The following is a 23,733-nucleotide window of genomic DNA, read 5'->3' on the forward strand; positions in this document are numbered from 1 at the left end:
GTAAGCAAAGAAGCACAACACAAGCACATCATGCAAGTAACAGGAACAGAAACAGAAGACGAAGAGGAAGAGGATGGGGTAGAGGAGGATTGGAGGGGGGGGGGGTGGGGTGCAGTGGAGTGTGCATGGGATGGATATGACATCTTCATCCTCGAAAGCCATGGCGACGCACACACAATGGCAACGCTGGAGCAAATGCCAACGCCAAAGCAAACGGGGGCGGAGAGAACGAAACAAAAAGGGAATCAAAGAGAGAAAGAGAGAGCGAGCGAGAGCGAGAGCGAGAGAAAGAAAGGTACGTGGCAGAATGGATATCAGTGGCATTAGGGTTAGGTCACCCCCCACCCCCACACTCCCTTCCCACTCCCACTCCCCTTTCCCGCTTGCCCTCCCCCTCGCTCCCCTCCCGCGTCTCGTCACGTTCCCTCCCGACCCGACCCGACCCTTAGCCAGGCAGCCAGCCATTCCGTTACCCGCTCTCCGCTCCTCGTGGCCCTCGTGTTTGCCCAATTGTGTGTGTGCGGGTCTGTGTGTGAGTTTGTGAGTGTGAGTGCGGGTGTGTGTGTGAGTTTGTGAGTGTGAGTGCGCGCGCGTGTGTGTGTCGATCGAGAGCTGATTTCCGGTTGCGTTGTGTGGTTGAATTCGGGGAGGGCGAGGAGAAGATTCGTCGGATGCTAGGCGGTGGAGCCGTTCGGGCGAGAGTGTGAATTAGAGGGAATTCGCGTGTGGAATCATTTAATAACGGGCGTCGCTTTACTATTATTCTTATTTTCTATTTCCCTCTTTCATTTATTTGTTTTGTTTTTTTCGGAGTTCCGCGTTGGGGTTTTGGTTTTTGGCGATGGGCTTGAGGAGGGCGTTCGGGTGAGGGTGATTGCGAGAGTGAGGTGTGTATGTGTACCCCCCCCCCCCTTCTTTTTTTTTTTTTTTTTTTTTTTTGGCGACTCCGTGAAGAGATGCGGAGGGCGGAGCTATGAGGTCGCGGGATGTGTTGGAGGATGCCGCTTGGGGTTCAGTGCTTTGTAGAATCAAGGAATGCAGGAGCGAACTGAGCAAACGGCGTTTTCATGGTACGCTTATCCTGCGATTCTGTTCATTCAGTGGATTGTAATTGAGGGGGCCTGCGTTGAGTTCGCTTTTCCCTGTCCATTTCGAGATTTTCTGTAGGGTTGCGCTTAGATGGGCAGAGGATCAATGTAGGGCAATTCGTGTTGGGCATTGGAATTCACGAGGAATTATGTTGGGAATGCGCGGGTGTTGGAGCTTTGAGGGTGGGGGTGGAGTTTCGCATTCTTTCCCTTACAGAATCGGATTCTGGGCATTGGCATGGACATGAGGCATGCTCTTGGGAATCATTTGCGAGGCTGGACTATGAAGGACTGAGTGGAATGATATCTGCTGGTTTAGGTTATGCTGGATTTAGTTGCATGATTCGTCGAATCCTTTTCCTCTGAATGGCTCAGACAAAGTAATTGGGTCACTGATGTCGCGGTTTGACATCTTTAGCTACTCTTGCCGTGGAAATTTGGTTGGGATCCGTGTAATTAAATCCCATAGCAGAAGCATTACCTCAGAAAGGTTAAGGTGTGGAGCAGATGGCGATCATGCAGACATTTCACAATGTACATGCGTTAGTGGAATTTAGGGTCCTTCTATCGGGTTCTAATATTTTTTAAGCCACAAGGGTTCGGATTTCGTGTGCATTCTTCATTTAATCGTATCAGCGTCTGTATGCATGTGCATGCATTTGATTCTAGTAGAACATACCAGGCGGTAGTGATTTTTGAATAGTTGCAGGGGTGAATTAACTGATAGAACGCTGTATGAAACCCTTTCTTTTGGTGGTTTTAGAATTGGAGGGGCTCCATGTTGAAGGATTTCCAACAATCCTTGTTGATAATCTTCTTTTCTTTGTTTCCGACTGGTGGACAGGATTGGATGAAGTGAGTAGGAGCGATGCCAGTTCTCTTTGAAATCATCCTTATATTTTTGTTTCCATGGCTTCAATGACTTCTGCTATGGGACGTAATAACACGGATCATGGCAGCTGTAATTTGCACCAGTAGCTCAGCAGTGTGATTGTTGTCTTCTTAAGTTTTCCGACATTATTCGTTTCTTAACCACCGAGTGAAATCTAACTTCTAACATGAACCTAGAACTTTGAGGGAATATTTTCAGGGTTGTGGAACATTATAGGAAGTTGGTTTAGGTTTGGTCTCTTTTACCGTTTCCTAGAATTGCTTATAACTTGCTTGCTGAGGCGACGGAGTGCGATGGTGAATTGCAGTGATACAGCACTCTAAATGATGGCCAGATCTACCAAGGACCGGCCTGATTACTTGGGTCGTTTCAGTGCACCTGTAGTGGCTGGGAGCTCAGGAACAGCCTATGGTGCGGATACTTGCCCCGAGAACAATGTCGAGGTGGACATTGCAGAAGTTTATTTTCTCATCATGCACTTTCTGTCCAGTGGCCCGTGTCAGCGTGCATTTGCACAGCTTTCAAATGATGTTCTGCAGCATAAGCTTCTTCCCAGGCGCTTTCACGCGTTGTCGTCTCGTGCGGAAAAGCACGTTGTCGATGAGGGAGATGATGGCATGTCTTCTCCATTAAGTTATGCGAACATTTTGGCAAGGTAAATTTTCTGACGTTACTGGAGTAATTGTATTGGTAGTCTTTCAGTTGACGCCCTTTATATTGATTGTAATTATTAGTAGTAATAATTGGTTATGCAGGAGTTTGCCCATTTATGCAAACCAGTCTTCAGATTCATCGGAAATCAAATTAGTGTTAGGTGGACGGCTACTCGATACCGTTGTTAAAAATTTCCATCAGTCTTGCAAATTCCCAGTTAATATTGGGTTCCACCACAATTGTTTCTGGAAGTGGTCGGGTGTGCTCGAAGGTCTTGTTTACCGCTTATCGTATCTCAGAATCAAACGATATATATTCCTATCGAAGCTTTGGAAATTCCAATCCCAGTAGACGTTTTTGAAGCTTTTGTTCCTGATGATGGTGCATAGCGTAACAATAGATTTTCTCAGGTCTTCTAGTGTCACTCTGTTCACCAATGGTTCTGCTCTTACAGGAATCCAACTGTACAACAAAACCATCTGGTGAAATTGTTGGAGCAGTTGCTTGTGCATAATCGAGCATCTGTTGAACATTTGGAACATCCGAACTCAAGGATCCCTACAGCAGCCGATGTCCCTACGCTTCTTGGAACTGGAAGTTTCTCACTGTTTGATTGTAAGCACGAAATCTTTCAGCTTTGGTTTGATAGCTATTGATATGAGTATGAGCAAGTTGCAACGTAGTGGTTACAGACGTTACCCCTCTTTCTTGGCGTCGGTAATGCGAATGCAACCACTGCAATTACATTCTGATTTGGATAATGCTACCAATCTCCTCGTGCGTGGCATGATTATAGTCGGTAATGATTTTTTTTTTGAGGCTCAATAGTAATTGCTAAAATTGAATTTCCTTAAATAGAAGACATCGCTTCATGAAATGCTTTATCACATCAGCATAGCCCTGTCTCAGAACTTTGTTTATCAAGCTATTGATTGTAAAGAAGAAGCGTCTCCTGTTTTTTACTCCTGGATGAGAAGAACATACGTGGATTGGTAATGAAAGAGTACCTTGTTCATCCTTCAAGAGGTTTTTATCTTGTTATACAGCTGAAAGGAGGAAGGCCATAAAAGATGTCCCTCAATGGATCCGCCAGTTGCGATGGCCTCACTGGCACGCCGATCAGGTGTGTCATCTGCTCGTCTCATTGTGCTTCATTCATACATTCATTCATTCATTGTTGAATATTACGTTTTTATTATCATAAGCTTTCAAACGGTATACTAGCAGAACGATGATATACGTACTGAAGTCTTTTATTTTTTAAAATAGTTTTATTTATTAATTTTTAATGCCTTAAGTCTCTAACATTTTTTACTAATATAAACCCTGCACACTTCGAAACAAGCTCATAATGTAGCGAGGTTCTTTCATTATGAAAAAAGTACTGGCTTGTACTCATAAAAGACTCGGCCTCTTTACAGGTTCATGGGTTGATGTTTCGTGAGCTTGGTGGAGGATATGCAAGACACAAGCAAGCTCCTTCAGTTCGCACTCCTAGTTATGCTATTGTGAAGCCTGCTGTCTTGGTCGATCGAATACAGATAATTAAAAAGTTGAGAGGACATCGCAATGCAGTGTACTGTGGTACGTGTCTTAGTTTCCGCTGGGTATGTTATAATTGAAAGTGCTTACAATTGAAGCCATTGCTTTTTATTTGAATCTCTTAGCATTTAAAAAACTGCATTCGAGTATTAGATGTGACTGTTTTGTTCCGGTAGATGTTGTATTGTTGTGTAGGATCAATAACTATACCACTAGCTGCATGTATTGGGGTCTTATGCCGACTTCAGTCAAATCCTCTTGCTTTTGGCAGTGCAATGCAGGTGAGGTAATTTATAGTTAGAAGTGAAAAGCTTTAGTTAAACATGTTTTGATTCGTTTCTCACAACTGTCGTGTTTCAGCTATTTTTGATGGCACAGGGCGATATGTAATAACTGGTTCTGATGATCGACTCGTGAAGTTATGGTCGTCGGAAACTGGGCTCTGTCTTCGTAGTTGTCGAGGTCATGAGGTCTCTCTCTCTCTCTCTCCATATATATATATATATATATATATATATAAGTATATGTATGTTTTTGTGGAGAGGAAAGTTTTCTAGTTCCTATTCTGGTCTGAAGATATCTGCTGTCTCATTGGTGTCGATTCTCTCCCTTTTATCTATTCTGAGATAAGCTCACCAATTAGTATTTTGATACAGGGTGATATAACAGATTTGGCTGTGAGTAATCGCAACAAATATGTTGCATCAGCTTCTAATGACTTCACCATCCGTGTTGTAAGTTCTTGCAGTGCTCTAAACGTTTTAGGGTTATTTTAATGTATTGTTGGGACAGAGGTGGCAAGTTTTCCTAGCAGATGCAATTCCAGTGTGTTTTAATACAATTGTCATGCACTATCTGACCTGATGTACGTAATTTACTTTGCCCTTTCGCTGCAGTGGTTTTTACCTTCAGGTAATCCAGTTTCTGTTTTGCGTGGTCACACTGCTTCGGTTACTGCAATAGCCTTCAGTCCTCGGCAAGGCTGTGAGCATCTTCTCCTTTCGTAAGGTTCCACCTTCCTTTTGCTTTAGAGCAATTTTGGTAATTTTTCAAGGACTTTCCAGTTCACCAAATTAGAATTTATTATCTATTAGCGTGTGCTCACTAATGTATGATGAACAGTAGTTGGAATGCGAACGTCATTGGTTTGTTAGCTTATCTCCAATTGTATCAGTATCTTAAACAATAGCAGATTGATTGGGGTGTGTATCTGCATTGGTAGGTCTTCTGATGACGGAACGTGTCGCATATGGGATGCGTCAGATTCATCTCTGCATTCCAGGGTTTACATGCCCAACCCTAAAGATGTCGCTTCAGGTGTTTGCTTGAGCATTATTGCTAATCAATGTGCTTGCCATTCATGTTTGGGAACTTTTCAATTACACGCAAATCTACGTTACAGTGCAACAACTTTTTTTAGTGAAAGTATTACTCTTGGTCAAAAGGCATCTAAGATGGTGGGATTTGTTTGAGGATTTATTCTTCCTTGTAAATGTTTCAGCTCCAAGGCCTACTATTCCTGCTCCTCCATCAACTGTCCCTGGATGCAATCAAATTCTTTGCTGTGCCTTTAACGCTGATGGCAGTATTTTTGTCACAGGGAGCTCCGACAAAATAGCTAGGGTGTGTTTGTTATATTCCAATTTTGAAAATATTATCATTGAGTTGTCTGACTGCAATGTACTGCATATAAGTGTCATAGTCCATTCAAGCGTCCCAGTGCTTTCTCGTTCATAATATTCTGTGGATTTGTTTAGTGATTCGTATGTTACTTGCAAATCGGGATTTTGTTCTGTAAAATTTAATGTTTTGTTAGGTGGGTCGTGAAGACTATCGCAGCTATATCGTTGCTCTCTGTGATGTTAGGTTTGGGATGCATGTAAATGGAATGATGATGTTACCGGACGACCCAACTATGAGATGGACACCCTGAAAGGTCATGAAAACGACGTAAATTATGTTCAGTTCAGGTAAGGCATTTTGTCGTGGTTTCAGCTCACATTGGACATGTTGCTAATGATAGTTTTTTTTGCCCTTTTCACTTTCTCTGGGTATGTGTATGGCTTAAGTTGCTGAATTTATATTACAGTCTATCGTCTTGGGTTATCACATGAATGCTGAAGTTTCTGATTGACATTGATTATTTATTTTCAGGGTGATTTTGTTATTGTGGTTAGGGCTGTTTCTATGATTGTCGTCAGTTTTAGTTTTTTCACAGCTGAAGGTCACTATTTAAGTCCTTTTTTCTGTGAACTATGTCAAAGTTGTGTTTCTTGTGAATTGCTACGATAATTGGCTTGATAGCTTCCAGGTCTTCTAGAGGTTTAGCTGAAGTGTAACGCTAGGCTTTTTCACAATTTCAACATTCTGACATGTACCCTGTAGGTTCCCATCAAGTGAGCTTGCCAGGTGTCGGTATGTTTAGTTCTGAATTTTTCGCTGCTTGGACATGTGAATGAAGTGGGTGTGCAGCTCCACGAAAGCCATTGGTTGGTGACAGCATGAAGGATGAGCATGCAACGCGCTTCAGAAATTCTTGGTTAGTATGAGTAATTACCGTCTGAATGTAAATATTTCTATGTTTGAAACAGTTTGATGTAATATAATGATAAAAAATCTGGAGTTATGATCTAGCTTTTGAATTTTCAAAGTTTCATCTTTTGGGACTTATAATAGAGGTGTAGCGAACGTTCCTAGGTTGAGGATTGTCTGAGGTTAGGTGGAGGGACAACGTAGCAACCATTATTTGATTTCTTCTGAAGCTTTGACGCTATTTGTGGGTTTTTACGATCAGATTTATACATTGATAATGTGCACATGAAAGGCTAATTTTTCCTGTGTTTGAATATGCAGGTTTTCACATGATAGCATTGTTACTTGCTCCAGGGATGGCACTGCCATCATCTGGATGCATCACTTTTCCAAATCATATGTGAGTGAGACATGTTGCCGAGTGCTGTTCTCTCTTTGATTTATATGTGTTCACATATTCTCCTGATTACTATGTTTGTTATCATATGGGGTAATGATGTGGGCTACAGATTCCCTATAACTCCAGCTTTACATGTTAAACGTCTTTTTCGTTCACAGTTACCTCTTACCGTGAACAGTTTTTTGATTTCGATAGGCCAAAGTAGGACGATGGCAGAAGGCTTACCACCTACGGGTCCCTCCTCCCCCAATGCCTCCCCAGCCGCCTAGGGGGAATGGACCCAGGCAACGGCTTCTACCTACTCCTCGAGGAGTTAACATGATAGTGTGGAGTCTGGATAATCGCTTTGTCCTTGCAGCCATCATGGGTATGTGCTTTTAATATGTCAGCTTATATTGTACGTAGTGGTCTAGTTTGTCAATTCGGTTGTCCCCCTTGTAATTTCTTCCATATTTTTCAATTCTTAAGACGGATTTAACATTTTACTTTCTACTATGCCTAAATGTCGATAATTCTCTAGCTGTTTCAAGTTTGGCGTTGGCTCACTTTTTCTAAGAACCTCAGCATTTCTTGAAAATGGACACTTGTTTCGTGGGTTTTAAGAGGAATTAATCAGTTATCTTGATACGTGCAAAAAATTTAATTGAAGAATATTGTGAATGTAGTGACTAATTCTTAGTTCAACAACTTTTTGCATCTATAATTGCATAGAGCTTTGACTAGTTTACTCAGTACTCTTTCATTGGAGCTAAATGCGTTAATCTGATCATATTATTTGATGTATGTTGTTGTCACCTTGGACTTGTGGAGCATCGTTGTCTTACTGTGATTGGAAATTAACTTTTTCTCATTAATTCATGTAAACTTGCACGCTCTGAAGTTGTAATGTTAACATATTGCTCTGTTCTTCATTTGATCAGATCACAGGATATGTGTTTGGAATGCGTCGGATGGTAGTCTGGTTCATTCACTTACTGGACACGATAAACAGGTGTATATCTTCTCTTTTTACGAAAGTCATATTTCTAGCGTATGAAAGTGAATGCTTCGCATTGGTTTGATTGTTCGACTTCTGTAACGTAAGATATTCTTGGGAGTTGCGTGTGCAGACCTATGTACTCGATGTTCATCCCATCAACCCAAGAATTGCCATGAGTGCTGGCTATGATGGACGAGTTATCATCTGGGACGTAAGTGCTTCATCAGTTTCTACCTTTTAGGGTTTAATTTACCTTTCCTCATTTCATGTTGCAGAAATCAGCAGAAATTAACCATGTCTCACCATTGTGCAGATATGGGAAGGACGCCCCATTAAAGTTTATGAAACTGGGGAGTATAATCTAGTGGATGGCAACTTTTCTCCGTAAGTTGATGCTTCTGCATATCCAATTTGTACAAAGTAGTTCCTAGTACATGTTTTGAGAAACTCGTGAGAAATCAAAGGATTATGATTATGTTGAAATATAAATTTAGGGTTTCAGACATTGAAGTGGTTGTAGTTCTCATATTTAAGGTTCTTTCCTAAAACGTTATTTGGGTTTATCTGTTTATTTCTTCAGTTGTTTAACCCACGCTATTTTGGTAAAAGCACAAATTCACTTAGGCTTTGTTTCATTTTCGTACGCAAGATGTTTCTCTATGTATTTAATTTCAGATTTTTTTTCTTTGAAGCTGGATTCTGATATCGGTAGAGGGTAGTGTGATGGGATGGATTAAGACAAACCGTAGATAGCAAAATAGTGCAGCTGCAACTAATTGGCAGGTGACTGGGTGTAGTGTTTCACTTGTCAAAATTCACTCACATTTGGTTTCACATCCACAGCGACGGCACATCTCTAGTGGTGTCCGATGAAGTTGGCCAGATTTACCTTTTTGGCACAGGGTCAAAGATGTCCGAGAAGGACGTCAAATATGATCAGGTTGAATATTTTGAGTTATTAATTATTTCTACGTTCTGTATGCCGAATCTCCATACTCTTTTGCCACTTAAGTTAATACTAAGTTGCTGGTGCACGGTCTTGGTGTTCAACGTTTTTAATAATTTGAATAGTGGATTTAGTAATAAGTGTAACTTTTGATCATCAAGGATTGGTACTAGCTTGCTTTACCTCCCATAGTTTGATTCAAAATTGCTAAAAGTATTAAAACTGCACTGTTCTTCGAAAGAAAAGCTCGGTGTGATCGATTTAAGCCTGGTCCCACCCTTTTGTTGCCTTCGATTGGTGTGAACTTTTCCAGTTAGTGATACTGCTATTGGGAGAGGAGCGAGCCATGTTCTGGACCAACCTGGAATGTTCGCTATTAAGAGGTTTAATTTTGAGTATTATGCAAGAGTTTGCTAAGAGATGTGGTGTGGCTCCTTCCGTGTTGTAACAGTTTTTTCTTGGTGATTTCCGTCCTCTGGTGCGCGACGTTCATGGCAATGTCTTGGATGTGGCAAGTATTTCGAATGCCCACATTCAAAACTTCAATTTGTATTTCCTTCTGAAAAACTACAAACTCTGGAGGTCATTAACTTTTGGAAAGTTATTGGAAGCTTGTGAACCCGTCTTTTACTCGTGTAGATTTGACTCAGGTTTTTATGGTTAAATTTTTTAGACCTCGTCACAGTTTGTTAATTTAATTCTAGAGGTAACTCATATGTCTGGTATGATTTCTTGCAGGAAACTCAGCAACCACCTCATCTGCGTAATTTACGCGATTTGCTTTGTGATGCTGGTGAGTGGGTTAATGTGCATGTAGAAGTGGTATAGAAGTAAATGGTCCATTCTCTAATGTACAGCTTGAGTTGTTGTGTTCCTAGTGATAAGGTAATGTAACTAAGTAGGTGTTTATCATATGCTTTATACTACTTTTTTTACTGGACAAGTAATCCCTTAAATCTTATACCGCAGGCATGATTCCTTACTGCGACCCGTACCAAACCATTTTCCAGCAGCGCCGGCTTGCTAACCTCGGTCTGGAGTGGCACCCACCTGTTATGCAGCTTTCAATCGGAACTAATGATGATGTTACATATTTCCCGCCGGAGCAACCTATGGCTTTCCAGCCACCGGTTGCTCCTTCACCTGAAAGACATGATTTACCGGTCCCAACAGATGCCGGTAGGAACAGATGGGTAGAGCAGCCCCCTGAGGTAGAAGAACCAATGGATTGGGAACAAGATGCTGCAGTGCATAGTGAAGACACTGGATCGGATTATAGTGCAAGTGAAGAAAGTGTGAGCGATGAAAAAGAAGGAGAAGGTTATGAGAGTTTGAGCGAAGGAGAATCAAATAGTGAGGAGGAATCGGAGGCTCCAATGCACTTGCGGCGTTCGGGGAGGAACAAGCGAAAGAAAATGGTTAGTATCTTTTCAGCCTTGAAACTGAGATGCGGTTAGGAATCTGCTACGGTTGTGTTGGTGAATTCGGGGTTGGTTTATCTTATTGAATTCTAGGACGTGTGCATTCCATGATTAGATCTCGTCTTTCTTATTCTTTTATGTCTTCCAAGTTGTTGCAGGAGTCTGGACGTAGTTCAAGTAGGCGAGTAAGGGGAAGAACTTCTGCCGACTATGACACCAGAAAGCGCCGTCAGCAACGGGGTCGCCGTTTGAAGGCATCTAGAAATAGTTCATACAGAGCTAGTAGAGCAGTTGTTGTCAGTGATCAGGAGCATGTCTCTACCAGACCGCAACGGCAGGCTGCTCGTAATGCACTCAACTTATTTAGTTCTATTCAAACTCCAGGCCGCGAAGAAGACGAGGACAGTGCTGAGCACGGAGAGAAATCAGAAGCGGTCGATAATGGACAAGAACATGGAGAACCATCCTCTATGGCAGCTGCAGACCTTGAGGGGGAGATACGGTCCCTTAGAAGAAATCCTCGAGAAGAAGTTGAAGAGGAGAGTGAGCAGCGTGTCCACGCTTCAACCTCGCAACCTGAGGTTGATAACCTTGGTGATTGTAGGCGTCCCAGATCGCAGAGACCTAGAAGAATAAAAATCATATTCAATCGTCCAGCTGGCCCGGCACATGGTTCTTCACAGTTTGATGGGCTTAGAGAGGGTGAAGCAAACGCTTTGCATCCGTCAGACGATATAGCCATCTCGGTCAGTCCTAGCCGCGAGAATATTCCACCAGAGCAGATTCAAAAGTCCCATAGGAAATTGATCATCAAGCCTCCGAAACCCATTAGTCAAGAGGGTGGAAGTAGCGATGAAGACGGAGACACAATAGGAGGGCAAGGGATGAATGTTCCAGCTTTAGCTCAAGAGTCGCCAATTCGAAGTCCTGATATCGCACACTCAACATCGGAAGGAATTGTTGGACAGGAGAATCATTGGCAGTGGAAGAGGGGTAAGGAGATCAACGGTGCTTTGGGTAGTGGTTCTTCCAAGCATGGAGAGCCCAGTAAAGACAATGAGAGTCTGGAATCCTTCGAGCGTGCAATTCTTTCAAACGAATGTGCCCAAACGCACACATGGGAACAGCCTCAACATCCTGACAATTCAAGATCAGAAGACGCTAATGTTAGAAATGAGTCGCACAATTCCGAGCGTGAAAGAACTCAGAATAATGCGAATGTTTCTAATGACTATGGAGCACATGAAGACAACCTATCTTCTGTGCATGAATTGGCAGACACTCTTTCGCAGAAGGTTGATTTGAACAAGGATCCGGATACCGAAGAGCGCCGTTCTAAAGACACGGAAAGAGAATTAAGAAGTGAACAGAATGCAAATCAGTCTTTGATGGAGAATACTTTCAGTGATAGAAGTCCCGTTTCATCAGAGGCTGGAGGGACATCAAGATTGCAGTCTACATCAAAAGTCGAGACGGAGAACAAATACCAATTGCAAGAAATGCCAGCAAGCTCTAGGGAAATTGAAGACGGTGATTATGCTGACGATGTAGACGAGGGTCAAGAGAGGGCGGGACACATGCAAGACAGTGAGCAACACCTAATTGAGACCGGTGGCACTGATCATGAAACAAGAGAGTACAGCGACGAAGACTCCAATGCTGGAAGGAACGGTGTCCTCAATAACGACCGAACAATAAACACCTCTGTGAGTCTCGAAGAACGTCAGCACCAGCTTGACACTGATGAGGCTGAGACGAGGAGGGATCATTTATGCGATGACAATGAGGATGTCATTGGATATGAGACTGGACAGGATCATCCAGAAGGAAGTACAGAGAAGCAAGCGTCGGAATCAGAAATGGACGAGGTGAACTTCTTTTGAAATACTTTATGGAACTTAATGACATAGTTTGCTTATGGTCTAATCATCCATGCTTATACATACACAATTCATATGTACGTGTTCGATGAAGTTTTTCTCTAATATCCCACCTCCTTTTCATTTTACAGTATGAATACGCTGGACAAGAGGAAAATGAGAGCAAAGAATTCGAGGACACACCCCGGAGTTTTAAAAATCGATCCCGTCGACAGAATAAGTATGAAAGCACGGAGGGCAGGAGTCGAAGTGCAGAACGCAAACGGCACAAACCTCTATCTGAGCTAAACTCTGGTCATGGTCATTCACTACTTTCTGATGAGGCGCCATCTCCAGCCAAAAGGTCAACTCGTCATGTGCGAACGGCACCTGAGGGAAATGGGCGAAGGACACAGCCATGGTTGCGTGAGCACCAAGAAGCTGAAGAACTGGCAGGTCCTTCGCGATCAGTTTCACATACACAAGTGCGAGGGAAGAGTAAACGACAACCTAGTAATAAGCTGCACGACATGGTTTGGGAAAGCGAACCCCGTAACAACGGTGTATCTCATGGTCGACAAGGCCTCCGTTCAGATGCTAGTCCCAGTGGAAGTAAGATTGACAGGCCTCTAAGGCTCAAGTTGAAATGCACTGAAAACTCAGCAAAGAGGAATGAAGGGTTGCCTGATGAGGATGATGACAATGGGGAGAATCAGACGCGAGTGTCAGCTCGTAGCACTCGAAGACAAATTAGCTTACAGAAAGAGAGGGCAAAGGTTGTTGAAGTCAAGGTTGGTGTGACAAATTCTATTCCACGCTCAAGTTGGCGTGCCCCTAGAAACAATCTTCGGAAGATCGAAAGTGCCTCGTGGTTGTTGACGTCAGAGGTGGAACAAGGTCACTACACTCCACAATTTGGTGATGAGGTCGCTTACTTGCACCAGGTATGTTCCTTCGCTTTATGTGAATCAGTTGTACATGTCCTCTCGAAGATAATTAGTTTGCTTAACTTTTAGTTATGTAGCGGCATGCAACAGAAACGAATTGATTAGTTATTAAGGCCTTCAACATCTCTAAAATATTCTAAGTTCTGATGTTATAATTTTCATGTTATGATGTAATCATATCGTTCTGCTTCTTTGACCATTTCCTTTCTGACCTTGTATTTCAGGGGCATAGAGAATATCTCGAAGCATCGAAGGTCAAAGAAAAAGGTCCCTGGAAGAAGCATGAACTTCGCGCAGTAGAATTTTGTCGCATTACAAATCTAGAATACCACATTGAACCTGGAGGTGGGACAAGCTGCAAGCTAGAGCTTGAATTTTTAGATATGGAATCTTCTGCTAGTGGCTACAAGTTCCAGCTAACATGGCCGGAATTGACTGATTATCCGGACTTTTTAGTGGAGAAAAGTCGTTTTGATGCGTCCATGGCAAAAGGGTGGGTTGCTAGGGACCATTGTAAAGTATGGTGGGCGAGTGAAAAGGGGGCAGATGAGAAGGGCCAATGGTGGGATGGTCGAATTAAGACTATCAAGGCCAAGTCTGATGATTTCCCAGATAGTCCGTGGGAAAAATACATTGTCACCTACAGAGAATCTGCAGAGCCACAGGCGCACAGTCCTTGGGAGCTTTTTGACAGAAATTGCAATATTCCAGGGTGGACTGTGCCGCAAATTGAGGAAGACGAAAGAGACGAACTATTGCAATATATTTACGACATTGAGGAGGCTATGTTAGAGGATGAGACGGTACTTGTTTTTTTTGCTCCCATATTCTTTACTTGAAAGCAGATTGTCAGAATCGTCACTGAAATCCTCATCAGTGAAAGTTCAGAATCTGACATTACGTTAGTTTTGCATTGGTTTACAGGATGGATTTGGTGTAAAACAACTGGAATCATTAGCAAAGCATGACTCAAACTTCTTGAACAGGTACTTTTATCTTTAAGGTTTTTAAGCAAGCTTATGAAAGTGACAATACATTCCTTACATTTGTGAATTTACACTCTGTAGAGCTAGTGTATTTTAGACACTGCACTTTGATTCGTTTTTTTAGAACGAGAACTCGTTCACATGTGAGACTTTTAAGAGACATTTAAGAGACTTTTTCAGGAGGGGCAGAGGGGTATACATAAGTGCCTTTATTATTTATATTTTTGTGTCAGTACCGCAATATAATGCTTTTTCAAGTGTACCCTGCATTACCAGCTTGTAGTATTTATTTGGTGTTTTAACATTATTCAACGGGGCGCTTTTGTGGAACTTGTAGGGTGCCTGTGCCGCTTACCTTGGAGCTCATACGAGAGAGGTTGTCAAAGAACTTTTATCGTAGCAAAGACGCCGTAGAATACGACATTCGGTTACTAGCTACAAATGCTGAACTTTTCTTTGGAGACGAAGATGATTTTACCGGAAAGATGAACCGGCTGGCCAGTGAACTCTTGGAAATCTTGCAATGACAGTGTTTGCGGCACTGCAGCAAGGACATGTAAAAACAAAATTACAGCAAACTTGTAGATTAGAAAGTTGTGATGTTAGACATAAGGTGCTCAGCTTGTGCTCAGGAGCATAATTGGATCAGTCCGTCTGACTTCATGTATTCCACCTGTGAAGACGGCCATCGTGTGTAATTTAACTGGGGTTCCACGTTGCCCCTTCAGTAAACTTCCTGTGACTCATTCTTGACTGGGCATCTTGGTTCAAGGATTAGAGATTCTTTCCCTTGTTTGATCAGTCAAAGTGTTCGGAACCATGGGATTTTCTTCTTGAACCGTTCCTCCAAAGAGAAACTGCATTATGTTCTGATTTCTACTTAGAAACGTTTACAGACTCTCGGTCTATTTTGAGAACTACCAATATTTAGAAGTCCTTACCTGGTCTTTTGGGTTTGACGTGCATTCAGGACAGATCAAAACCATTCACTTTTGCTGCCATTTTTTTGTAGACATTGCTAGTAATAGCGTTGAGAGAAACCGTCGCACCTCAACGGCAGTAATTTTTAAGGTGTTGAATGAAATCAAGACGACCACCAAATTTACCTCTGCTCGCACAAAAAATATTCTTTAGTTAATATCAATACACATTGCAATAGTGATCTAATATTTATTAAAATATGCAAAAACATGAAATATACATAGAGGATTATCGGTTAAATTTGAAATGTTGATTTTTATTTATTTATTTACAAAGCTTCAAAATATTTAACTCAATAAATTAGTCCTCTGTCCTGCCTTGGAAGAAATCATATTCTGCAACACAACATTCGGTATTTACAACCTAAATTAATTATTCACAATCATCTCAATTAACCCTTGGACATGATTTCAAAAGACCAAACAATCTATCATGGTGACAATCAAGCATGTAAAGACACAAGTTACAACATCGTCAACTCAACAACTTTTAAATTTTTTATGAAATATGAGACTATGATTTCTCCTAAAACATAACATGAAAAGATGTCATCATTGTTTAAAAAAAAAAAATAGAAGTAAAAAAAAGTAAAAATTAAGGTGATGATAAAGGATAATAAATATAAATAGGCAACAAAAGATTAAAAACATTTAAGTGCGTTTTTAAAGAGATTTTAGTAGAACTTTTTAATGCATATTATGGAAAAATGTAAGACTAAGACTTTCTGTAATTTTGTTACAGCCCTTTATTTTAAAATTTTAAGCGCACTGATATTTTTGAAAATGTATCCACTGTACAACTAAAAGGAACATTATTTATTGATATTATAAAAAATGATATATTTTAACACAAAAATAATGTCAAGATTCATTCTAAAAGTAACATGAATCTTACACAAGCAAACCATATATGTATATATATATATATATATATATATATAGATAGATAGATAGATACACGGAAATACATCTCTCTTCATCTCGCTCGTTGCATTTGTGTCCTGAAAGCATTTGAGCATTTCGCAAGCAGAAAAAAGGCTTAATGAGAGCACATGAGAGGATGTTTTCCTGCATTGGGGTAGTCACCACGCCTGAAGCCAGATGAAAAATCGAAGCTCCGGAAACAGTCTTTCTTCAACCATAAAAGACAGATTCTCCACGAGGTCCACCCTTGATATATCCAGTCCTTAAACGATGACAACAATGAGCTTATTGAGTGCACAAATGTCGAAAACGGGGATCGCTCAATACGCTTCTGTGCGCGGGGTAACCTCACAGGTCTTCTTCCCAGTGGAATTCTGACGTTTCTAGATGTGCTTACACTTCAATCTATTCTTCGCCTGAAGCAAGCAACGAAATACCACTTCTTGTTTTATTAGGCAGAATACAGTAATTAGCATTATCAGAACTAGCTCTGCCTTTCAAGGTTTTGCTTGTGTAGAATGCTTGGTCCACCTGAGAATGAGCCTTGCGACTGTTGGGTACAATATGTCCCATGCCTTGTGACGAGACTCAAATTCTGAACGGAAGCCTCACAAGTTCTCAGTCACAACCTTTCGTGAGATTCTAAGCGGGTCCAGTGTGCGAAGAGTTCACTCCCTTCCACCACTGCTCTTCGTGGGTCGAAACTGGGAAGCTCACAGCATCGACAACATTGGGATCCAGGATGCATCCAAGTTCTGGGATGATCATTCTCTTGACCACCCACAAAATCCGTTAAGTCTGAGTTGTTGTCGGTATTTACCTCCGAGAACTCATTTCGTTGCTGTTAGAAGAGACTAGACACATGATCGGGGAGCTGCCTTACATGCTGCCAATGCACGTCTTACTTCCTCTTTCTGTTGCATGTTTGCGAACAATCTGTAGAACCTCCAGTGCCGACTTAGAGGCGATGGAACATTTCGCGAGACTGTATAGTTGCGGAGAGTAAGAAAGCAGACTGTCGTGGCTTAACTTGGCAACGATGGGTAAATCGAACACCTGCTTACCCCTTCTCTGCGATTCTTCTACTGGTGATCAAACAGCTTTGATGGCATACGAGTTTATCAAGACAGAGTGTAGGATTGCCAACATGTTTGAACTGCTGGTTGAGCAGTGCTTATCCACGACACAAAACCAAACAAAAGTTGGTGCTATCAAACAACAAGTGGACAGTATGGAGCATTTTACAGCTCTATCACACCCGAGGTTATGTATAGCATTCTTTATGCTCCATCTCTGGTTGCAATGATCTTTCTCGCATTGTTGGTTTCCAAAAGCACATGGTTAAGACAGGGCTTTCTAAATCTGAAGATGATAGAATCGACTGAGCAGGATCGTAAGGAGAAAGAACTGCATTATGAATGCGACAGAAGAGCAGCGCAGCTGAGTGAAGAACTCAAAGAGGCTAAGGCGTGCTTAGAAATGGTCAATCTCGGAGGTGTGAAGGCGAATCAGGGGATTCACGGAAGAAGGGGTGAATACACGCTGCTTTGCTCGTCTGGATTGACGTAGAATTGTGGATTAACTTCTTTCTTAGTATAAAAATGGTGGAGACTCGCTGTCAATGTCTTGCATGCAGGCCCATGCTGCTTTGAAGCGTGTGCAAAGGGAATACCATGCGAGTCTCCATCCGCTCAACATCCCGGATTTCTAAACTCGTCTCAAGCTTGGGACTGCGGTAAAAAACTCCAACCCGAGTATTTAGAAGACCACATCAGATCCCACCATCCTCGACTGGCGCATCAATTCAGCCTTACACCCAAAACCACCTTTGGCTCAGCCGACACGATTGGGCGGCCGGTGCATTCTTCTGGGTAAACATCGATCGACTGCTCCTTCACTTCAGATCCTCAAATCTTACACAGTGAGTTAAACCAACACTATCTACTCACAGTACCGACAGTTAATATCCCGGGTTACGATGTATTCAGGCTAAGGCAAGCTTAGAAATCACCTTGCAGGGGGAACAGCTCAATAGTTAAGGGAGGTGAATTCGCACCAGCAAGACCACAAATATGTCCACCGGCTCCGAGGAGTTGTATCAAGCAGGAGAATAATTGCAGCCCTTCACACGCCGCCACCCAAGCGAATGTACTGCCCCCCACTTCACGATACGGCTTTTACAGATACTTCGGTGAGCATCACTGATTTCTTTCAAAATACTCGATAAGATTCACCACGATGCATCAACAAAAAGCAATTGGGTTTTATAAAGTCTAGGGATCAAGCAAGCGATTAGAAACTAGTGGGGTTGTTGGTGGATGTGCAGGCTGCGCAGGCCAAGGAGCCAAGACCAGCAAGGGCTGCTGTCCTGGGTGCTAAGAAGAACCTGAGCTCTGACCACCAAGCTGCAATGTATCGTCTCCGACACCACAATCAGTGATTCACAAACTCACTTGTCTGGAACAAAACTACTTACGTGAGCTTGCACAAACGATTTTTTTAACCAGGTCAATACATCGTCGACAGATCTGATCATTCTCGGTTGTAGAATGATCCCAAAAACAGCAGAAAATTGTTTGAATGATTGAGGTTCGGTTTTTTTGTTTTGTTTTGTTTTGTTTTTTTTTTTTTTGCGGTAGTTTCATGATTGTTGTCAAAAACTGCAGTCTGGTGTGGCTATGACGCACCCATTTTAGTTGTTCTGGCATTGTGAAATGTCGATGACTGGAACTGCATCAACTATGAAACAGTGCCGTTCTAGAAGTTGACACAAATTCATTTGTATTCTTCTTGAAGCAGTTATTTTTATTTGTTTGTTTAATCAATTCCACACCAGATTGCTTTCTTTAGATGCCAAATTTGATATACAAAAAGAAAATTTTCTGTTTGTTGGATGTTTCTAAGCCATAATTTAGTCACAAAGTAAAACAAAATAATGTCATATTTTATCTAATATATTGTCAATTCAAGTTTTTTGCACTTATAAAATACTCCAATTTTTTCCAATGTATACGTTTTTTTTGTGTGTTGAATTAATAGAAAAATTCCTCAAAAATATCAATTATCATTAAAGATACTTTAATTGTAAATTTATACATGATTTTGCAACACAATATTTTGAAAACAATGTGCTTAGACCAACGTATGCTTGTATCGTCATTTAAAAAATCACTAAGACAAGTGTGTATTTGGAAGCATTTGTATTTATAATAACAATATATTTTAGAATTGAGTATATTGTTACTAATATAAATGAAAAAAATTCTTTTATTATCCCATATGATGCAAGTTATTTTTACTGTAAATTTTATTAATCTAATTAAGATTTTAGAATTTTGAAGAACTTTATATCAATTTATACATTCTGAAAAATATTATATTTATACTTACATTTAATTGATATATATTTTTTATTCTAAAGTGAATTGAGTCTGCTTTAGATTTCTGATTTTTTTCAAAAAATGTAAGATAATCACAACCTTCAAATAAATGTTGATAAAAAATATAATTTTTCTAATTTGACGCATGGTCTTTGATTTCATAGTTTCTCTAATATCAACTGTATATTCGAGTTGCAATCTTCTTTATTCGTTAAATATATGACAATATCACCTAAACAAATTATTACAATTTTTTCAATCATACTCAAAAAAATATCATATATTTTATGTTAAAAATTTAAAAGTGCACTCATGATTTTTAAAAACATAAAGACCTAAATCTTATATAAACTACTTTCTTTTATTGGATCTATTTCTTTTATTTTGCCCAACATTATAAGCACATTTTAAATCTATCTTAATAATGACCTTCTCTTCTCAATTTGTTTTTATAATTCTAAATCAATAATAATAGATAATTTTTTTGCAAATATCTCGTTTACTTGATATGGATTATATATCCACAGTAATCTATCTTGCTTCTTGAAAAATAAAATAGATTTTTTTGATGACAACGTAGAATATTGAATAGATTCTAAGTTACAGATTCATCAATATTTTCTTGTAACTGCATTTATATCTTTAAAAAGTTATAAAATGGTCAAAATAGATGTTGTAATTCTTATTACAATTTGATATTATAATTATATATGTAATGTTTTTGTAACATGTGACAATTTTTCTTCTTAATTACATCTTAAAGTCAGAGTATCAAGTATATAAATTTCTAATGGTCTTTTCAGTAAAAATATTTAGACATATAATGTAAATCACAAACATTGCATTATTTTTAGAATCTCATATAAATGCTCTAACTTTCAAATATAAAAAATGCGTTATTCAAATTTTTAAAATTTTAATCTTTTAATCATTAAATTTAAAATAAATTATTTACATCAAATAAATTATTTTGTATTTTGTATATTAAAAAATATAAGTATAAAGATAATCAAATCTTAACGAAGTTATACAACAATGAAGCCAATATAGAACATTTGATTTTTGTAGTTATTTCATAATATTCAATTTTTTTTATATTATTTCTTGTTATCAATTTTTTATTTTTATTTATTTTTATTAAAAATTGTATTTAAAGTTTAAAGGTCAATTCTAAAAAAAAAAATTTGTTATTATAATAATTTAATTAATATACTTAATTTCTTAAAAAATAATCAATTTTTAATGATTTCATTTAATGTATATTTGTTGATGATCTTATATATTGTTTTTAAATAAAAAAATAAAAAAATAAAAAATTGGATATAAATTTTAATTAAAAGTAAACACTCTTCCTATTTACATGTATTTCGTATATTCCATTGTTATACAATTTCAATAATATACTTAAAAAATATCTCTCTTTTGTCTACATTTTTTAAAATTTTATTTAATTTTATTTTATAGAGGTATGATAAATGACAATTTGATTGAAGGTATATTGAAAAAAATTCTAAATTTATGTCTTAGTTTTCCTATATTTATGTGTAAGTTTTTAGTTCAGTGGTCATAATTTAGAAATGATCAAAATATCTATTTTAAATTTTTTTCAAATCAAAAGGAAATTTTAAACCCTAAACCCTAAACCCCGGACCAAAAGCACGGTCTTCAGTCCTCCCAAGCGCGGTCTTCAGTTCCCCGGGCCCGTGACCGCAGCAAAGAATGCTGGAGCAATGAGCCCTTTCCTTTGAGCGTCTGTATTGTAGCACAGGGTAACAGTCTCGCAACGTCGCTCGCTGGAGCTTCTCCAATTTTAGGGTCTCTTCGGAGGAGGATCTTGTGGTAGTACACTTCGTGGGCTGCTGCATCAAGCGCTGTGCATTACGATGAGCATTACGATGAGAGCATTATTTCACCATGGTGGAGTTAGTTAGTACGGGAGCGTGACTTGCAAATAGGCTCACCACATTGTTGATATTTGTCGTGAGGAAAATCAAGGTGCCTGTTGCGTTTTTTGGTGGACTGGACGGTTGAGTTTCGTGCTGCTTGTTTGTATTCGGAAGTGGACATGGCGACAGCCGTGGCTCCCAAGGCGCACCCGACTTGCATAAACTCAGGGAATCCGTTTCATGAGTGCAGCGAGTACTGCTATCGGAGGATCGCAGAAGGGCGCACATCTAACAGTGCTGTTGCTGCAGCTGATGGTAATTCTTTGGAGTAGATTGAGCAGAGTTGGTTTTTCTTAAATCAAACTGAGCCCTAGCCGGAATTTTTTTCAGTTTAGGGTTTTCGCTTCAGTAAATTGCTCTATTTATATGTTTTTAAAACAATTTTTTTGTAGCATGGGTTGCTCAGGTGTGTGGATTCGAATTTTTCTCAGTCTGAATGTTTTATTTTTTATTTATTTTTATTTTGCCGCTTTAGCATAGTTTGTAGCCTTGTAGGTTTCTTCGTTTTCGTATTTAGAGTTTTTCATGTATGATTATGGAGGTTACTGAATTCTGCTGTTGCAGTGAAACTGTCAGATGCGGAACTACCTACATCATTTGGAAAGGAAGCTGAACCTAGGATAATTCTTAGAGGTCGACATTCAGGGAATGACGCGGCCAACGTTGAGTCGGAGGTCTCAGAACAGAATACTACCGTTGTAGTCAATGAACCAGAGGATTCAGGAATTGACCCGGCAGCCTATGCCGCTATGACTCCCACCCAAAAAAAGCTATTTGACTTGCGTTTGAAGCTGGTAAGTATGTTTCTGCTATTTCAGCGATGTTTTAAGATACTCACAAGCTCTACATAGGTAAGAAACGTCTTTTTCAGATCGATTTTGGTTCTCGACGATTCAGAAATGTTTCATATCTGTTAGAGGTGCTTCCAGATTGTTTGTGTGACGCAGTCACTTTCAATATCTTCTGCTAGTCCAGTTTTCACAACTGAGTATATCTTTTTTATGATTTGGAGCCGTCGCGTTTATCCTCGCATTTGCTAATGCTGACATCGGTTTTTTGGCACAGAACCAGGCACGGAAAGATAATCAGCTTGCGATAATAGCCGAGAAGAAACGTGAGGATGCCCCCGAAGAGACTAGAGGTGTTTCTAAGCAGAAGTGGTTTGAGGAGAAGAAGAGAAAGGTAGGAAAGCAACTAGAAGCTAATGGTCTCGATATGTCCAAGGCTTACATGCTGGACACTCAGGAAGATGCAGAGGGCAAGTACAAGAAGTGGGAAAAGAAACCTGCACCATTTGGATGGGACGGTAAGCTTCATACATTCTGTTCTTATTGCGAATATTGTTATTCAAGGTGTCATCGAGCTAGTTTTTTAAAACAATTTTAGTGGAATAGCATGAGTTTTCAGTGTGGCTGAACCGATTTGCTATCTTCTGGCAGTGTTCAATCAAAAATCCTTGTACAATGGGTATAAAAAACGGACGAAAAATATCGTAGTGAATCCTGAGGAATACGCGAAAGCACGTGAAGCAGATCCCGACTTTTACCGTGATGGGGCTAGTCTTCAGTATGGAAAGGTACTGAATTACCGCCGTATAACACCGTCATGACTATTATTTATTACTACTTCAAGTAACATTTTGTGTTGTGTTTAGGTCTGTCTTGTTATGTCAACTTTTGCATGAGTGAAAACGTCGCACTCTCTCATACACCAGCCTTTTATTTATTTATTTATTTATTTATTTATTATTTTGCATTGAATCAATATTGATGACAATGATGCCTACACGTGAATTCACTTGATGGTGAGCATGTCGGAGTATTTTGCGAGTCACTACTGATATTTAATTTGTGATTCCTTTTTCTGTTCAGCAAGTTGAGGTACCGGAAGAGAACATTGATAGGATGGTGAAAGAACTGGATGAAAGAGGGAAAGCTCGGAAGGAGTTCAGTCGGCGTCGTAAATTTCATGATGAACGGGATATCGACTCTATTAATGATCGGAATGAGCATTTCAATCGCAAGATCGAAAGAGCATTTGGAAAATACACTGTGGAAATTAAGAACAACCTGGAGCGTGGGACTGCTCTACCTGACTGACCAATCAACGTTTAGCCTCTACTATATGATGGGCTTATGCCGAATCGTTTGGTTTCGGTTTTTCAATGTGGAACATGATCAGTCATGCTCAACATTCTTGTATCATGTTCGGCGGTTCTGCCTGTTTACATTAAATTCAGATTTTCACACTCGTGCAT

The 23,733-nt window shown here is 40.0% G+C and overlaps 4 protein-coding genes across 13 annotated transcripts; 3 read left to right on the forward strand and 1 right to left on the reverse strand.

Annotated features, from left to right (window-relative positions):
* Positions 1-378: 378 nt before the first annotated feature.
* Positions 379-15,004, forward strand: LOC112295141 (uncharacterized). The gene is made up of 26 exons (XM_024546359.3): positions 379-1,070; positions 2,288-2,635; positions 3,089-3,249; positions 3,681-3,757; positions 4,056-4,218; positions 4,537-4,646; positions 4,833-4,910; positions 5,073-5,179; positions 5,399-5,493; positions 5,678-5,799; positions 6,043-6,146; positions 6,638-6,715; positions 7,030-7,108; positions 7,304-7,475; positions 8,029-8,099; positions 8,218-8,298; positions 8,401-8,471; positions 8,931-9,027; positions 9,485-9,544; positions 9,772-9,826; positions 10,003-10,451; positions 10,613-12,322; positions 12,466-13,257; positions 13,485-14,063; positions 14,185-14,246; positions 14,584-15,004. The coding sequence occupies exons 2-26, from the start codon at positions 2,304-2,306 to the stop codon at positions 14,771-14,773; spliced, it is 5,895 nt and encodes a 1,964-aa protein (XP_024402127.1). The 5' UTR covers positions 379-1,070; positions 2,288-2,303; the 3' UTR covers positions 14,774-15,004.
* Positions 14,804-20,713, reverse strand: LOC112295143 (uncharacterized). 10 transcript variants are annotated; one of them, XR_012219499.2, is made up of 5 exons: positions 19,960-20,712; positions 16,195-19,762; positions 15,500-15,562; positions 15,296-15,354; positions 14,804-15,103 (listed from the first exon to the last, which is right to left on the reverse strand). XR_012219499.2 is itself a non-coding variant. In XM_073540543.1 (4 exons), exons 1-4 carry the CDS (start codon positions 16,243-16,245, stop codon positions 15,014-15,016), a joined length of 243 nt encoding a protein of 80 aa, XP_073396644.1. In that variant the 5' UTR covers positions 16,246-16,730; the 3' UTR covers positions 14,804-15,013. The 10 variants fall into 10 exon arrangements, 2 of the variants coding, with proteins under 2 accessions (XP_073396644.1, XP_073396643.1); XR_012219492.2 differs by having other exon boundaries at positions 15,188-15,354; positions 15,520-15,562; positions 19,960-20,711; XR_012219496.2 differs by having other exon boundaries at positions 14,804-15,354; positions 15,545-15,562; positions 16,185-19,762; positions 19,960-20,713.
* On the forward strand, positions 17,053-19,045 carry LOC112295142 (uncharacterized). The gene is made up of 6 exons (XM_024546361.2): positions 17,053-17,193; positions 17,322-17,413; positions 17,540-17,681; positions 17,787-18,021; positions 18,169-18,341; positions 18,477-19,045. Exons 1-6 carry the CDS (start codon positions 17,190-17,192, stop codon positions 18,527-18,529), a joined length of 699 nt encoding a protein of 232 aa, XP_024402129.1. The 5' UTR covers positions 17,053-17,189; the 3' UTR covers positions 18,530-19,045.
* A 588-nt stretch (positions 20,714-21,301) lies between the features above and the next one.
* Positions 21,302-23,724, forward strand: LOC112295318 (pre-mRNA-splicing factor SYF2). The gene is made up of 5 exons (XM_024546715.3): positions 21,302-21,731; positions 22,041-22,270; positions 22,542-22,782; positions 22,916-23,052; positions 23,348-23,724. Exons 1-5 carry the CDS (start codon positions 21,596-21,598, stop codon positions 23,573-23,575), a joined length of 972 nt encoding a protein of 323 aa, XP_024402483.1. The 5' UTR covers positions 21,302-21,595; the 3' UTR covers positions 23,576-23,724.
* The last annotated feature ends 9 nt before the right edge of the window (positions 23,725-23,733 follow it).

This window comes from Physcomitrium patens, chromosome 18 (genome assembly GCF_059467195.1).
Source record: "Physcomitrium patens ecotype Gransden chromosome 18, ASM5946719v1, whole genome shotgun sequence".
NCBI lineage: Eukaryota > Viridiplantae > Streptophyta > Bryopsida > Funariales > Funariaceae > Physcomitrium > Physcomitrium patens.

Coding starts and splice junctions, on each gene's coding strand:
- LOC112295142 (XM_024546361.2), top strand. Junction 17,682..17,786: donor GGGGATTCACGGAAGAAGGG/GTGAATACACGC, acceptor TCTTGCATGCAG/GCCCATGCTGCTTTGAAGCG. Junction 18,022..18,168: donor CGGCCGGTGCATTCTTCTGG/GTAAACATCGAT, acceptor ATCACCTTGCAG/GGGGAACAGCTCAATAGTTA.
- LOC112295141 (XM_024546359.3), top strand. CDS start 2,304: ATGATGGCCAGATCTACCAAGGACCGGCCTGATTACTTGGGTCGTTTC. Junction 7,476..8,028: donor TGTCCTTGCAGCCATCATGG/GTATGTGCTTTT, acceptor TCATTTGATCAG/ATCACAGGATATGTGTTTGG. Junction 9,028..9,484: donor AGGACGTCAAATATGATCAG/GTTGAATATTTT, acceptor GTGTTGTAACAG/TTTTTTCTTGGTGATTTCCG.
- LOC112295143 (XM_073540542.1), bottom strand. CDS start 16,300: ATGCAGGAAAACATCCTCTCATGTGCTCTCATTAAGCCTTTTTTCTGC. Junction 15,563..16,186: donor ATGAAGAGAGATGTATTTCC/GTGTATCTATCT, acceptor GTTGTGTTGCAG/AATATGATTTCTTCCAAGGC. Junction 15,355..15,519: donor ACAGAGGACTAATTTATTGA/GTTAAATATTTT, acceptor TTGTGCGAGCAG/AGGTAAATTTGGTGGTCGTC.
- LOC112295318 (XM_024546715.3), top strand. CDS start 21,596: ATGGCGACAGCCGTGGCTCCCAAGGCGCACCCGACTTGCATAAACTCA. Junction 22,271..22,541: donor TTGACTTGCGTTTGAAGCTG/GTAAGTATGTTT, acceptor TTTTTGGCACAG/AACCAGGCACGGAAAGATAA. Junction 22,783..22,915: donor TGCACCATTTGGATGGGACG/GTAAGCTTCATA, acceptor ATCTTCTGGCAG/TGTTCAATCAAAAATCCTTG.